The sequence below is a fragment of the Populus euphratica genome, unplaced genomic scaffold, assembly GCF_000495115.2.
Source record: "Populus euphratica unplaced genomic scaffold, PopEup_1.0 scaffold5.1, whole genome shotgun sequence".
NCBI lineage: Eukaryota > Viridiplantae > Streptophyta > Magnoliopsida > Malpighiales > Salicaceae > Populus > Populus euphratica.
Genome location: NW_011499848.1, coordinates 2,022,322 through 2,039,395, shown reverse-complemented (window position 1 = coordinate 2,039,395; position 17,074 = coordinate 2,022,322). Strand labels below are relative to the sequence as shown.

At 29.5% G+C, this 17,074-nt stretch overlaps 2 protein-coding genes across 2 annotated transcripts; both read right to left on the bottom strand.

Moving 5' to 3' along the window:
* Positions 1–1,999: 1,999 nt before the first annotated feature.
* Positions 2,000–5,443, bottom strand: LOC105113986 (P-loop containing nucleoside triphosphate hydrolases superfamily protein). Its single transcript, XM_011010364.1, has 7 exons — positions 5,099–5,443; positions 4,384–4,527; positions 4,210–4,284; positions 3,924–4,108; positions 3,675–3,846; positions 3,180–3,599; positions 2,000–2,361 (listed from the first exon to the last, which is right to left on the bottom strand). The coding sequence occupies exons 1-7, from the start codon at positions 5,327–5,329 to the stop codon at positions 2,230–2,232; spliced, it is 1,359 nt and encodes a 452-aa protein (XP_011008666.1). The 5' UTR covers positions 5,330–5,443; the 3' UTR covers positions 2,000–2,229.
* A 5,569-nt stretch (positions 5,444–11,012) lies between these two features.
* On the bottom strand, positions 11,013–12,132 carry LOC105113976 (uncharacterized). The gene has a single exon (XM_011010353.1). It carries the CDS (start codon positions 12,010–12,012, stop codon positions 11,503–11,505), a length of 510 nt encoding a protein of 169 aa, XP_011008655.1. The 5' UTR covers positions 12,013–12,132; the 3' UTR covers positions 11,013–11,502.
* Between the last annotated feature and the right edge of the window lie 4,942 nt (positions 12,133–17,074).

The window sequence follows — 17,074 nt, the reverse complement described above, 5'->3', positions numbered from 1 at the left end:
GCTTAAGCCTAAAAGGTGTTCTTAATGTGTCTATTTTGAGGAAATTTTTTTGATGCATTTTAGGCAAGTTTGAGTCCATTTTATTTGAATTCATCAGCAGCCTCTGAGTTTTTATGGTATTAATCCATAAAAACTTATAAAAATATTTGATTATCACGACGAGTTTATCGAATTTTCTTCATATAAAAAGAGAGGTTGAAACCCCGAGTAATAATAAACTAGAAAACTCGTGTATGAATATGCACCATGTTTAAAAAAATTTCTAAGTATGTAAAAGGAAATTATAGAGGAATTAATACTTAAATTTTTTTTTAAAAAAAGATGAGTTAAGATATAAGAGACTTCATACTTAGAAAAAAATTTCAAGTTTTAAGTGACTTCTAGAAACCTATAGAGGATAAGTCTATACTTTGAAAAAAATTTAAAGAACTGAGAGGAACTAAAGAAGAGTGGTGGAAATCCATGGAGGATGACTCCTAGTTATACCCATACCTAAAAGAATTTCTAAATGGGGGAGAGGACAAATCCATTGAAAATGGTCTTATTGCACTAGAAAAACCAAATACATCCCTTAAAGAATGGTCGCACTAGAATATGAGAAGTATGGGGCATCCCTATATGGCATGAGGCATGAAAGCTCTTAATTAAATAGAAAAAGATCTTACTAAGTAGTAGGAGATTTGTAGCCTCTCTTATGATGACATGGAATTTGAGAGCTCCTAGAAGGTTTGTAACCTCCTTTGTGATGGTGTGGGAGCTTTAGAAGACCTCATTAAAGAATGATCAATAGTATATGAGAGTTATATAACCTTTATAGGATGACATGAAACATGAGAGTTCTCTACTAGAGAGTGGAGCCAATTTAAGACAGTATCGGAGAGGTGGAAGATCCCAAGTTAACCCCTAGTAAAATGGTGAAAGGCCCTTAAGCATCACCTCGAGAATAGAGATCCAAGATCAACTCATAGCAAATTGGTGAGAGGTTTCTAAGAATCACTCAGAGAATAAGAGATCTCAGATTAACCCTTAAGGAATTAGTTAGAGATCTCTAGGCATCACCTGAAGAATAGGAGATCCTAAATCAATCCCTAACGAATTGGTGAGAGGCCTCCAAACATCACCTAGAGAATAAGAATCTTAAATCAATCCCTGACAAATTGGTGAGAGGCCCCTAAGAAGATCAAGTCAATCCCTTTCTTAGAAAGCATATGGAAGCCCCTATTGAGAATTAGTAGATAGGGAATGTATGTCAAATATACAGTATTTTTATTTTAAAAATAAACTTACATTTCTATTGAGGATTATACATCTTAAGATGATCTAAGTAATATGAACAAGAAAGGTTCTTATAAGTAACATGTCATGGAAGTGGCACCAGGATGTTTGTTTTGACTACCTTGATAACTTTAAATGAGTAATTCTTAGGATACATCAAAAAACCACGGACTAATCCCTCATGGTTTTTCCTCGAACATTCATTTCTATTAAGAGAATGATTTCACCTTGAATGTTTTTGGTTATCCATATAACAAGATGGGGCCATGTCATAGAAAATCAACTTCTTCCCACAGTATGTAATTTTTTGTAAATTGTTTTACCTTGAGCAAACTTTTGTCTAGTAAGGCATAAAATTTTATCCAAAAGGTATGTTTTCTTACCCCTCTTATCAAAGCCTTTAAAACTATTGGCTCAAACAATTCTTTCACCTTGAACATTTTTTTATTAAACCTGTTTAAATATGCACATGTAAACTCGCCTTCTTATCAAGTAACATTAAATAGTTTTGTGCAACTTTTTTTTGGTGGGTGTGTTGGTACTAAGGCATGCCACTATCTTAGTACATAGGTTACTAAACCCATAAGTGGAACTTAGCTCTAATACCATGCATGCACAGACCTCTAATACAATGCATGCACAGACCTCCAAAAGGTTATCAAGAGAATTTTGCATATTGAGTCATGACCAACTCTACAACTGTTGGTTGAATGGAATTTAAATGTTGTCTTCAAAGGCTACAACTGTTGATGTACACTTTCATGCACTCAAAGCTGGACACAATGTGCAATAGTTGTAGGTAAAGAGCAATAATCAGTTTTATTCCAGAGGGTAAATGACCCCGAAACCAATAGCCACCATCAGATAAAATCTGTTATCGATGCTCCACACATCAGTCTCGGACAGTCAAGAACAAAAGCAAGAATACATGACAAGTATTCTTTTGCAGTCACACTATCGCATTGTGATTACAAGACTTCTGTCAAAGAACCTGGCACCTCCCACCTTACCTTGAATTTTTGTTGGGAGACAGATTACACGTCTCTGGTCGCCTGCTTCAACCAACAATTCAGATCCTCCTCTATACTGCATTTATCAGGAAAGCATAAAAAATTATGTTAATGTTACTAAACAAACTGATTAAACAAAAAAAAGGAGCAAAAAGATCTTTTTGCAACCATCCCACCAAAAAAAACAGGATACACTGTTGATGATGCCTCAATCAGCGAAGCGAGTAAAATTTGTGAATTTTTTGCATTAAAACAATGAATTCATACTTTTCATTACTGGAATTAAAGCTACTTAACACTTGTGCAATAAATCTACAGTTCAAATAAGGATCTTCTTTTCCATTTTAAAGGCTCATGGCTTTTATTCAAGGCGCCAATCAATCTGCTAACTACAATTGCAGAACTAACATGAATTCAATTTACAAAACTAAGCTCAGATTATTATTATATTTCAAGAGATACAAGTAGCTTTCTGTATCCTCTTAATTACAATGACTTAAATGCCAGAATATCATACTAATTCTAAGAGATTAATCCTTCCTAGGTGTTCATTTTATGTATCCTCTTAATTACAATGACTTAAATGCCATAATATCTAACGAATTCTGGAAGTGCATGAAGCTACTCGTGTCTCCCTTGGAATAATTTCCCAGGCATATGAATTTCTCTTTTTTCAACCAAGACTCAAAAGAACTGCAATTATAGAAAACACTTTCTGAACTATGATAGAAGATTTCACAAGGACTTTCCGACCTATAATATGGAAAAAAAGGGAGATTTTTCCAGCCATTTAACTACTATTGCAAACTGAAGCAACTAAAACAAATTTGGACAGTTTGTGAAACATGATAAAGATCTTTGGAAAAGAAAAACACACGAGGGAAAGGGATATACTTGGTATAGCTTGATCTCTGACTTGTCAAAACCTGGCATGAAAAGAGTAACTGATTTTTCAGCTGCGTCAAACTTTACTGGTGGTGCCTTGCTATTGCTGTGACTTGCTGGCAAGGAAAATAAAGTTCTTGCATCATGACCAACAGTGTTTAGCATGACTGAATTCCATTCAGGAGGGTAACCTATTGAGAGATGTGGAATGAAAGCAAAAGGCAAGGGCAAAAAGTTTTTCTTGACTCCTTCCAACGATTCTTCATTGAAACGTGGTGAAGAAATTCCAATTGCACCAGAAACTTGCGCACCAGCTTGGAGGGTACAGCCCCAATAACGCAAAGCAGAATTCACTGATGTTGGAATGTTAGGGTCCATCACAAGATAGCATCCAAATCTAGATGGTTCATAAAAAGCAGAAGATCCTCGCTGCAGTATAATCAACACAAAATCCTATCAAGTTTGTGTAGAAATGGAGAAGCAAGAAGCGTGAATCACATTTACCATTAACATTGTTTCCAAACTGTCCCACATTTCAGCACTCGTTTTCCTGTTCAAATTATATTTGCTACCACTTAAACTCAATGCTTCATCAACAAGGCTCACGAGTGAAGGACCAGCCAATCTCCCAAGATCAGTCTTCTCGGCCAAATTCCTCAGATATTTCAAATACAATCTGAGACAGTTATGTTGTTCAATACAGACAGAAATATGAGAGAGAGTTGAGTTGGGGAGGTTAGAAATTCAACTAACCTTGCTTTACTAGCTGCTCCTATCATTCGAAGAGTTTCATCAGTGCTGACTCCATCATATACTATTATGTCAAATTTATCCCTGTTGGTCTGGTTAACATTTAATGATCCTACAAGCCCTGCAAGTGCATACACTGCAAAAATAGAATCCATTGCAGGAAGCACACCAAGCTCTTCTCCAACCACCTTCACATTATGATAAAAGATACAGAACATTCAGTGGGAAGTGCACTATTTGATGACTATGATACAGCACAAGCATATTGAGAGAGCCACTACATACCTACCCCTTCAAGAACTCCTTGAGTCATCTTAAGACGAGAATCAGCTTGCTTCAGCCGATCAAGAGGCTCAAGAAGCATCTGCAGATATCAAGAGCAATTATCAATGAGCCCGCACCATTTACATTAAAATTTTGAAGTTCCATAAAGAAACAAGAAAAAAGAAGTGAAAAAACACACTTTACTGGTTTCCAACCTAACAGCCCAGAGGTTGTCACTGCACTCGGTAGGAGAAGTTCCAATCTTATAGTTCAGTAGATATTCAGCAGAGGGATCTTGGGTCTGTATCACCAAGCATGTCCGAAGCCCAGACATTGCATAATGCTGAATGAAAATCGGCAAATCAAAGCAAAAAAAAAATTAAGATCCCACCATAACATGCACAAATTGCTTAAAAAATAAAAAAATAAAAAAAACTATGCAAAGTAAATAAAACCAACGTTTAAACTTCTACATTCCCATCACACTATCCACTAGTAAGAAGAAATACGGTGTATTAACTATCTTCAAATTAATCTACAGTAAAAAACAGTGACCAATAGGAAATTCCATCTGGAAGAAACTTTGGTTTATTTTTCTTAAAGTCTCCTAGATATCATTAATCTACTTTGATTCAATCACATTACATTCCAGACTACCACATCACAAGCATGCATTTGATTCATACAGTTCAAAATCATAAAAGTATTGTCTCTTCGATAAATTATTAAAAACTGCAAACAGAGATCATAAGGCCATAGTTCCATCATAATGCCCTTCCTTTAACTATAAATTTCAGACTTTTAACCCATGAAAAAAACACTAAGTAAATATTAACATAACTGATTGAATGCGTCAAAAGAGATTGAAACAAATTGACTTAAGTTGAACAGCAAGAATTCAAGGAAAGAAGAACCTGTGCAGCGAAAATTGCAGAGGTAGTCTTTCCAGAGCCACCTTTGCCTATAAAAGTGACCAACTTTGATGAAGAATTTTGATCATCATTATCATTCAAAGAAGCAATAGTAATCGATGGAGGAGTAGCTGTTGTTCTTCTAAGCATCTTGATTTTACAAGTTCGTTCTAAAAGAGAGAAACCAGAATCTGGGTTTGCAAATAGCAAAGGTGAGGAAGAAAAAGCAGCCATCTTTTGCAAATTCTAGGCAAATTCCAGCGGGTCTATCGAATGGGTCAGTGACTCGGTGTTTTTGAAGGTTTAGGGGCTGGTCCCTTGTCCTGTTTGGCTGTGGCTGTTAATTAGTTAGTGAGGTAGCGATGCATTTCATAGTATTTTTACTTGTAAATATATAAAAATAATATTTTTAAAAAACAATTATTTTTAATATCATAAATATAAATTATTTAAAGACACCCAAAAAATTAATTTTTAATAAAAAATTAAGAAATCATAAAGCTTCAACTGTAAAAACAAACCATAACACTTTTATATCCAGGTACTTTTACATCTAGATGTTGAAATAAGATAGAAAATAATATAAAAAATCGATTATAAAAAACATATAAACATGCTAATTAGAACTTAGTCAATCCAAATATCCATTAAACCCATAATCATGAGAAATATATAAGTAAGTTTACCGAATTCTTGTTATTCAAATAACCTGATAAAAAAATTATAATTTAAAAAAAAATCATGAAGTTTAATTTTTAATCAATTAAATATTAAATGATAAAATTTAAATTTAAAATTTTAATTATAAAAAAAAATTAAAAGTAACAATTAAAATAATGATAATCAAATAAAAATAAAAATAAATTTTATATTTGACTAAATGGTAAAATTAAAAAAATAACTTAGTAAAAGGACAAAAAAATCAAAATTGATATAAAAATAAAAAATGATATTGTACTCAAAGTGTTAAATTAAAAATAATAATAATTTTTACAAAGGAACAAAGAAAAAATATAAATAAAAACAATAAGGATTAAATTGAAAAACATAATATGATTAATTTGAGTTGAAGAATAAAATTAAAAACTACTAAAAATTTTACAAGAAAGCCAAGAAAAAAAAGTAAAAATTCAAAGAAAGAGGATTACTTGAGAAATATAATATCTGGTAAAGTATGATTGAATAATGAACCTAGAAAAAAATAAAAGTTTTGCAAAAATATCAAGATTGAAAATTAAAAATTAAAAAAATAATAAAAACTATAATTTAAATACCAACAACCAAAAAGGTTATCTTATAATTTTGCATGATGATAAAAAAAAGGAAGAAAAAAAGTTCATCAGCAACATATGTCACAACAGAAAAACAAATTACAATGACATGATAGAATTGTATTTTTGAATGTTAGAAGACGCTGCACATGTCACTCAAAGGACATAAACACCTCTCCTATGCCCGCCTTTTTGTTTTTTATTTATTTAGCTATATTGAATTATTCATAAGTTGACATGATAAGTATAGCAAAAAAAATATTGTAAAGAAAGAAGGGGAAGAAAACACCTCTTCTACTGGTTTTAAATATTTTACTATTTTATGTATATTTTAATTATTTATTATTTTATACTTATCAAATATCAAATTGTATCATAGTTTAAATTAAAATAACAAAAAAAATCATCATAAAAATAATAAAATATCTCTTGATATCAAGTTTTTTTTTTGTATTTAAGAGTATTTAAGTCTTTTTACTATACAATTAAAATAGAAAAATATTTATTTACCCCCCCTCTATTTAGTAATGCCAAATAAGCCTTGCAAAAAGATTTCAATGTCTTGTAAGTATGTATTAGATTTTTTGGATAACAAAAATGAGAAAAAAAAGAGAAGAAACTATTATATTGTTTCAATTAATCTACAATCACATACTTTTCAAAGGGGTTAACTTCTTTTTAATATATACACATCTAATATGCTTATTGTTCTTAAACAAAGCTTTTGATGTGGAAAGAGGTGTTCAAATTAGATTTTTTTTTACAATACAAATTAATCATTATAAAACATATCTAATTAATAAAATTATATATTAAAATATAACAAAAAATAATGAGCAAGTGGGTAATTTATTAATATATATTAAATGCGTTGTATTTAGAAAGATGTTTGAAAGTGTGAGAATAATTATTTTTCAAAGTGTTTTTGACTTGAAAATATATCAAAATAAAATTTTAATTTTTTAAAAAATTATTTTTAATATTAACACATCAAAATAATATAAAAATACTACAAAAATATTAATTTAAAATAAAAAAAATAAAATAAAATAAATTTAAATTTTTTTAAATTTTTTTTAAAAACATAAAAACAAATAAGCCTTTCTATCTTCTCCTAAAATTCAAGATGTTATGCCCAGCATCATTCTCCACTTATCCAGCCATTTGAATGACATGACATTTTTTTTTCTCAACAATTACATATTAATTAATTAATTTTTATTTGATTTTAAGTTTTAACTAACTATTAATTCATATAAAACAAAAATAAAAAAATTTCTTTCATGTCATATTTTTTTTTGGAAAAATTACTTTGAGCACTCCAATGTTTAATATTTTTTTTTCCTATGCAATCAGTTTTTTTTAAAAAAAATTCCTGGATCAAAGTAAAATTTTAAAATAAAAAAATAATATTAATATCTCCATATATATTGAAACCTTGAAATTAATCATTTCCATACCACTTATCATCTCTCTTCCACCTCACCTTTTTCTCCTTGAAAAAAACTCATCCCCTCATCTCACTATCCAAAAAATGATTTTCTCCTTATTTCTCACTCATATTCAAGAACCAACTTGTAGTGTAGATCGTATTTTTCTCAAACGATGTTCTGATGTTTTAAATCGATTTTAAAAAATAAATTACTTGATTTGTAGCCCTGATAGGGCCTAATAAGTTGATATAAAAAATTAAAAAAATCATATATAAATTAAAAAAATCATATTAAAAAAATCATATTAATCCTAAAAAAAATTAAAAGTATATAATTAAATAAAAAAAAAAAAACAAAATCACTTACATATACAATAACGTGATATGAATATAAACTAGACAATAAAAAAGGAGCTAACTTAAGTTAACTTGTACAATATATAACTCAAGTTACGTGATTGAATTAATATAATAATTTTTTTTTATAAAAATTATATATTTTTTTATTTTAGAATACTGATATTAAACAATGAAATATAGAAAAAAATAAATGAAAAAATAAAAACAATATCAATTTTCATTAAATTTTTAAACTTATAATTTAGTTTATTAAACTGGAAATATCATATATGAAAAATAGTAAAATTTAATCTCTAACAAATTAAATCTTAAATAATAAATTATTATTATTATTATTATATTATCATTATTATCATGTATACTACCATTATTATTGTTATTAATAAGTAATATTATTATCATTATTATTATCCTTATTATTATTATCATGATTACTCTTATTATTATTATTATTATATAATATTGTTGTTGTTAAAATAGTTTAAAAAAAAATAATCAAGAACATAAGTGGATTCAATTAAAATCATGAAAATATTTTCATTGACGAACGAGTTCAAAAATAATTGAATAGAAATGAAACTCTAAATTCAAATCATTAACAAAAAGAAAACACAAAAAGAAACCCTAATTCCGATTATTATAGAGAGACATTAGCGTACGATTTTAGATTTTAGATGGACTTGTCTAGGCTTTCTATCAGGAATTTGTTTTTTTCTTTTTGCAAAACATTCGATCCTCCGTGCGTAAACGCGGCCGTTTATTTACTATTTATTTTACATTTTGTTGGGTTTGTACGAGGTTAAGAATCATATTTCAGGTCCGTTTTTGGTTTGGGTCAACACGTATCGGCCCAATAACTCTGGAAAACGGGCTGGGCCATAGTCTAGCTTTGTTTTTTTTTTTTTTTTTGAATTCCTAGTGTTATTTTTTGGGTGAGGTAATTAGGTGATATTCAATTTAGATTAGATAGTTCCTCTTCGAAAAATTAAAATAAAATAAATTGGGTTGACAAATTGATGGACAACCTTCCACCTAATATTGGATCTCACTGCAATAACATTATGTATGTCAATTGTCTCATCGTGCTAGATAGGTGGCTTGCAGATTAAAAACAAATGCCTGTGTAATGATGATACTTTTAAAACAATAAGAATACTTTGGGATTTAAATAATTAATTCAAATAATTTAATAAAATCAATTAATCTAATAAAATAATTATAAAAAATTAATGACAATAAAAAACCCAAAAAAAATTACTAATAAAAAAATAACTCCTGCCAATATCATGAACAAAAAACCTATAAGTAATCTTAAGATATCTTAATATTATTATTTGATAACAAAGAAAAAATTAAAAGAAAATGAAAAAAATTGATGCTTAATTATCAACGAATCATACACTGAAGAGGTAATTGAGAAAAAATTAATTTTAAAAAATAATAAAAAACTTAACTCGGGTAAGTATGCTAAATTCATGGCTTAATTGTGAGAGTGAGATAACCCTATATAAAATAAATTGAATAAAATAATGAAATTGACTGGAAAAAAATTGATAAAGAACATAAAAAAACATTAACTTAATAAACCTAAGTTAACTCAACTAACTTGTGATTCATGATATAATATCGAGACAATTCTAGAGAAAAAAAAAAAGCTGTGAAAATCACGAAGATGAAGGCCCAATAATTTAAAGTTAAATGATGAAAATAAAAAAAAATTAACTTAAAAAACCCTAAAAATAAAATTGTAGTCAAGTTGAGTTAATTTTCAAAGTTTATGACCTGGGCTATAAGACCGATTTACTTCATAGCAGACAAACCCAAATAAGTCATGAAATAAAATTTTCAACTATCTCAAATTAAAAAATAAAAAAAATATGGATGAAAGTTAGTATAAAAATAAATGAATTAAAATAATGAGAGATACAATTGAAGAATAAAATAAAAACAATATATATATATATATATAATAGCAGTCAAAATAATGAGAACCAAATTGAATATAAAAATTAAATGAAATAAAATGTTGAGACATGAAATTAAAAAAATAAATAAATCAATAAAATTATATAAAAATAGCAATAAAAAAATAATGATCAAATTAGATAATAAATAAATAGATAAAATATTAATAGATAAAATTAAAAAAATTAACTTCAAAAGTCATTAAAATTAAAGTAAATAACAATAAAGAAATACAAATACAAATTAATACAAATACAAATTAAATATAAATACAAATTAATATAAAAGGATCCATCAAAACCTAACCACAAGTCCTCCATGCATACGCACTTGATCATCGAGAAAGAAGGTGACACTATACTTTTAAAGTCACCGTTTGATGCAACTTTTAATTGTCAAAAAATATTGTATGCATCACTCAAAAAAATACATATGCCTCTATTTTGTTGCTTGTGTTATGTACATGTTAATTATTTTTTATTTTTAATTATATTTATATTTGTTAGAAACTAAATTGCTTCTTATTTAAATTAATTATAACTAAAAATCATTAGGGAAACACAAAAATGCCTCTTAATGTCAGTTTTTTTATTTTAATGGTAGTTTTGTTATTATATTATGCAATCAAGGCACAAAACTTAAACCTTATATCCGTGTTAAAAAACCTCCGGCCCAATTTTATTTTTTATGCTTTTAAAAATATTTAAGTCATTGCAGTGCGTGTTAAAAATATAAAAAGAATAATATATCCGTGTTCAACCTGACATTGACAAATAAACCTTATAGAAAAGATAATTTTGCTCTCAACGACCAATTCCTCGCTGTAAAGGTCTACTATTATAATCCACATTCAGGTCACAGGACACGCACGGAGCACCTTTTTTTTTTTAATACGTGCAGTACAGTTTTTTTTTGGTCAACGCTCTAAACTCCATTGCCTCCCCTCTCACGAGCACCGACAAGAGATTGTGGTCGAAATATCGAATTGGGGTGATAATTCTAGAGTCGGGTAAACATATCCCCACCGCCCTTGACTGCCTGAAAAACTATATCTCGCTAGATTGGCAGCCGAAGAGACAAATCTAACTAAAATCGACAGGAAATAAGGGAGAGCCCAAACTAGACCTCACCATCTCTGAGCCTTCTTTTTGTTTAAAAACCACCAAAAGCCATCCAATTCCGTAGGATCTTTGGCATCCTTTCCCCTCCGGATCTCCATCAATCACCAACAAACATGAACGATATGTTATGATAGATGTACCACCACACAGTCAATGTATTACGTACTATTTTATTTTGAACTCAACAAAAAATAAATTATACACATTTTCCAGACCATGCATATATTTACCCGTGCACATATAATTGGATGCCTCTAGCTAATTGGCATCTTTGACAGCCGGAAATGAAATACTTGGCAAGGGACTGGCCCTAGGTGACCTTGGCATCTGAGACAGTTGATTCCCATGACCATCATAGAATATCACACCTGAAAATTCCGGTGGCTGACATTTCTCTCCCATCAAGATTGATTTTTGCCACAGCCCACCTTCTTCCAATCCCCCAGCTTCCTCTTTAATTCCAATTCCGGGTACCGTAGAGTCTTCATCATCAGCACCATCTTTTTTCCTGTCCAGGGATGGAATTGCCCTTTTACTGATTTTTAGCCCGAGTTTCTTAGGCGATGCTAATGGTGATTTATTAGGTGTTGCACATTTGGAATTGCTTGTTGCAGCGCATGAGTACTGATGCTTCTGCTGGGTGCGCCATATGCTATGTTTGGCACATAGTGCCACAAGAACAGAAACTGAGATAAACAAGCCAATTGCAAGGGGCACGGACCCTTCTATGTGATGACCGACATGATCAGGCATGAGTACACGTACCATATTTCATAGAAATGGTTGTGAAGAAATGAAAATGGCTGCTAGCTTGCTAGAGCTGTTGCGTGTTCTTGTTGGCGATGATGATTGGCATATATATACACATAGAGAGAAGGAGGCGAAGTAAACTATTATTAGCCGGTGGAAGGTGAGGAGAGACGACTTTTTAATATTTCGTAGTGCCATAAATGTCTTTAAACCTACAAAGGCTTGTCTACGTGTTTGTTGGGAGTCTTAGCACACTAATAATTAATATGTATGAAAAGTCATCTTACATATTCATATTCAGATGATTCACATTAGCAGCTTGGTTATTTATTAATTGCAAGCGAAGGTTCATATATATATCATTTATCATTGAATATATCTTATAAATCGTCCACTATCTAGTGCATTTACTTCTTGCAATATTGTAAGGGAGTAGTTCAGTCAACGCTAACGTATGAGGCCGACTTGCAAAGAAATGAAATCTATGGAGGTACTGACCATTTCTGCTTCTTGATTTAAAGTCGACGTTATAGCCAGGAAAGAAAAAATTGTTAGGGATCATTTAATTAGTTTATATATATCAATAGGAAGGGCTTCAAATGTCTTTTACATGCATGTCGAATTATTTCAAATATACATAGATTCATGTCTGTATCCATTACACTTGCCTTGCATATCAACTATACAATTTGAATGTAAATGCCCTTCAACGAATAAGGACATAAAACGATTGAGTTTAATGCCTTTTCATGTAAATTATAAATTCTGCAGATTTAACAATACAGAGAAGCAATATTATTTTAAGCACCTACATAACAGTTGTTTTTATTTTTTATTTTTTAAAAAACAACTCATAAAACCAATACGCAAAGAGGATCACCGACAGATGGTTCTATTTCTTAGTCTTTCTTACTGTAACAAAATCAAGAGATCAAAATTTTTTTTTAAAAAAAACTCAATTATTCGAGTGATTGATTAGTCAAATACTATAAATTTACTAATAATTCATTGATCCACACCACAACACCGTTTCCTTGTTTCCAAATAAACTGTGGTTTATAATCTATATGCATCTACTGATTTGCAGATAGAATTAGTCAAATGCTCCTCTATTGTATTAAAGACGTGTTCGTCATTCTAGTGGCAGCTAGCTAGACAATTAAATGAATTAATTGGAACGAAGATTAATTATGATAAATATCGTGCGTATGATCATTAATATCATTATCATTTGATCGATCATCACCATATTATATAATTAAATTTCAGTTCTTTTAAGTTCCGAACCTGTGTGGCAAACAAGACGTCACGTTTGATTAGTCGTCACCTTTTATATACATGTCAGGCGTGGTGTTCCATGCATGTATGTACACGTATACATAGATAATACGTGCAAAAGGAGAAAATATGGTGTTGGTATCTCAAAAAAATTCTTGATGTTTTAGCTTTCTAGATGAATGTTTTGTGGACGGTCGATTTCTATATGGTGGTTTGTGCTATGGGGTTAGTGCACCTTCGACTTCATGCTTCACTTACAAAACCTGTGGGTTTACCATCTGTTATACAAGAGTGATATCATTTTCAATTTGTGCTTCTACTTTTTGCGTCTATTTCATTTGAGACATAGTTTTAATCTTGATTTGATTTGCCTCTAGCTAGTGTGGCGTCCAATTTATGTGTAATTGGTGATATTTTTCTCAAAAAAAAAATAAAAATTCAATCAAATATCCCAACTCAGTTTTCCATGCAATCTTAGTTATTAGATAGCTGGTTTCTTGTAAATTCACTCAATGTTATCAATAATCGATATTTTTGGAATTAATATTTCAAAACGAAGAACATTACTTTGGACGTCCGATTAAGTGTTTTATAATTTAATTTATAGTTTCGATCAACTATTCATTAATGAGTTAGGTAGCCTATTGTTCCATTAATGTCAACCTGTGTATTGATAGAGATGACAACTTGGTTGACAGTGGGTCTGGATTCTGTGCCCCAACAGTTTCTGTCCTGTCACCTCGTGTGAATACGCTGTGTTATCAAATAAAAAATATAGCAAATCATTTTTTAAAATGTTGTTTTATTTAAAAATATATTAAAATAATATTTTTTTTATTTTTAAAATTTATTTTTGATATTTTTATATTGAAAAAAATTGAAAAAATTAAAAAAAATATTTTTATATTAAAAAATTAATTTGAGATAGAGAAAAAATTTAAAACATATTTTTAAAATATAAAAATAAATAAAATACTCTAACTAAATTAAATTAATTATACAACTAAATTGATCAATATTTTAGTAGCCCAAGCCTTAACAAAATAATATAGTTGCTACGTGCTTGGATAAAGATAATTTGTATAAAATTAATAAAGATGGCGTGAATAATCATGAATTTAACATGTTGTTTTTAAAAAATACAAGGTATGTAGATTATTTTGAAATACTTTTTACATGAAAAATTAGAAGATTTATTTGAAAAGCCTATACAGTTATCTAACTAAATAAATCAATAACTATTTATATAAATAAAAAAAATTATTAACAATAATCAAGAAAAAAATAGTGAAGATAAAATATTTACTCGATTATATTTATTATAAATTCACTCTAAAAACTCATGATTTAAACTATAAATATAAAAAAATCTAAATAAACTTGCACCATAAAAAAATATAAAAGGCGGAATATATCAAAAAAATATAAAAAATAAATATATGTGAATATGATGAAAACACACACACACACACATATATACAAACTTTAAGTGAAACTGGTAGCCATTCTAGATAAACAAATCAAACACATAATATAGAACATGAAATTAAAATGACCTCATAAATAGCAAAACAAAAAATATATACTAGCAAAAAAAATATAAAAAGATATTTTAAAACAAGATCAAAATTGACTCGAGTTATATTTCAGATCCATGACTCAGGTTATAAGACCAATGTGACCACATTAAAGATAAACCTGAAAAAAAAAACAAGATTCTTAAACAAATAAATATTGACAAACGAAATTAGATAAAAAAAATCAATAAAAAAACAAATGCAAAACTAACAATTAAAAGAATCAAGATTAAATTCAACATAAAAACAATTTGAAATTAAATTTTAATGGAAAATTTTAATAAAATTAAATATTTAAGGATGAAATTGAAAAAAATAAATCAATATATATTCAGAAGAATACAAAAAAAAAATAGCAATGAAAAGAGAATGTCGAGGCTCTCAAAAAATAATTAAGGATTGGTTAAGAAAGTTCAAAAATAAAAATAAAAATAAAAATAAAATTTCACAATATATTTTTTAGTAATAAAGATTTTATTGACAAATAAAATTCAATTTGAAAAAAAAAGTTTAAAATAAAATGTTTAAGGATTCAATTAGATTTTTTTAAAAAATTAATTGAGTTTATAAGAGTTTTAATTGAAAGAAAATTTAATTTTAAGATCTTAATTGGAATAAATTAAATTCGGAAGTCAATTTAGTCAAAAATTAAAGAAATTAATAAGTTTGTGAAGCTAATTTAATTGAACTTGGAATTGGTTTAATTAGTGAAATCATAAGTTTAATTGAAAAAATACAGAAGTTTGGGGCTGATTTGGGTCAAAGGTGCAAAAAAATTAAAGTGAAAGGACCATTTTGTACATGGAGCCGAAGTGCAGGGGTCGAATTGTATTTGATCTAGGGGAACAATTGCAAATAGCCATTTTAGTCAAGAAAACGGCGCCGTTTTAAAGGACACTATTCGTCTTCTTCAGCGGCCCAGACCAGGAAGAAGAAAAGCTGCCCCCGCCCCACAATGCACCTCCATTACCATTGTAACTGTCCTGCGAGTCCTTTCATTTTCCGGGCGATCGAATGGCATTCTCTGGCATTATAAAACGCCAGAGAAAGGCCACGCGAGGGAGAGGAACGAAAAAACAGGGGGGGACGAAAAACAAAAAAAAACAGAGGAGACACACGCAGAGAACCAGAAGACAGAAAGAGCGAACAGAGGAATCAACAAAACAAAAACAGAAGGAGAGGGAGAACGAGAAAAAAAACGGAGGCATAAAAACAGGGGAAAGCACACAGACAGAGGTCTTTTCACACAAAAACGAACAACATAGGGGAGATACAAAGGAGGAACCGAAAACACAAACAAGGGGGGTTTTTCCAGAAGAACGAAGACGAGCGTATTGGACCAGGAAGAAGAACAACGAAACAGAGGAAACAAACAAAAAAAAAACCCGATTCTAGAAAAATTCAGTGCACAACATAGAAAAACAAATATAATTTTTTATTCGCTTACTAGATCAAACTAATATTTCAATAAGAATTCTAAAATCTCCCTTTCCTATAGACATACAATTTCATAATCATCAAAAGGTCAAAAAAACTTTAAAATAAGATCCAAAATTTACTACTTAAAATTTTCTTTATTTTCCTCGTCGAGTCAGGATTTTTTTTTCTATTTAGATTAGAATTTTTAACTTAATTATGATCTTATCAATTATAATGTTTTTCTTTTATTTAAACAGCCTTATAAACTTTTTTTTTGGATTGAAGATTATTAAATTAAATATTTTTTTTAGTATATCAGATTTTTGTCTATTAATTTAGAGCGTTAGAAACTATTTTCTTTCTCTATAATCTAGAACTATAAAACTTTAAAGAATAAGGAACTGAAGTCCTTTACCCATGCTTTACGTTCGCGTCAGTTGTTCTCTTCAAGATATAACAGCCTGATTAGCTGTCATATAACTCTATTATCTCTATTATATCTCCGCATAAGTGAGAGAGTCCAAAACTCCATTACTAAAACAACTTTGTTTGGCTCATAAAGTTTTCAAGGTATTAAATGCTTTAATTATAGATTTTGTAATATTGTTTTCCTTACAGACCTTAGCTTTGTTATCTATTTATAGGTATCTATTCATGTGTTGTGTATGGTCCCACACCATGTGATAGTGGGACCACCACATTTAATGAGAAGAGAGGTAGCTGACCACTTTAAAATTAAGTGGTTCGGGTACTGTAGCACAAGATTTGAAAAGAGAAGAGAGGAGAAGAAAATCAAGAGAGAAAAA

Bases quoted from the DNA above. Each gene is read 5' to 3' on its own strand.
- LOC105113986 (XM_011010364.1), bottom strand. From the start codon at position 5,329: ATGGCTGCTTTTTCTTCCTCACCTTTGCTATTTGCAAACCCAGATTCT. The intron at 4,285-4,383 runs GTGTGTTTTTTC...TGATATCTGCAG, and splicing joins TTAGGTTGGAAACCAGTAAA to ATGCTTCTTGAGCCTCTTGA. The intron at 4,109-4,209 runs GTAGGTATGTAG...CATAATGTGAAG, and splicing joins CTCAAGGAGTTCTTGAAGGG to GTGGTTGGAGAAGAGCTTGG.
- LOC105113976 (XM_011010353.1), bottom strand. From the start codon at position 12,012: ATGGTACGTGTACTCATGCCTGATCATGTCGGTCATCACATAGAAGGG.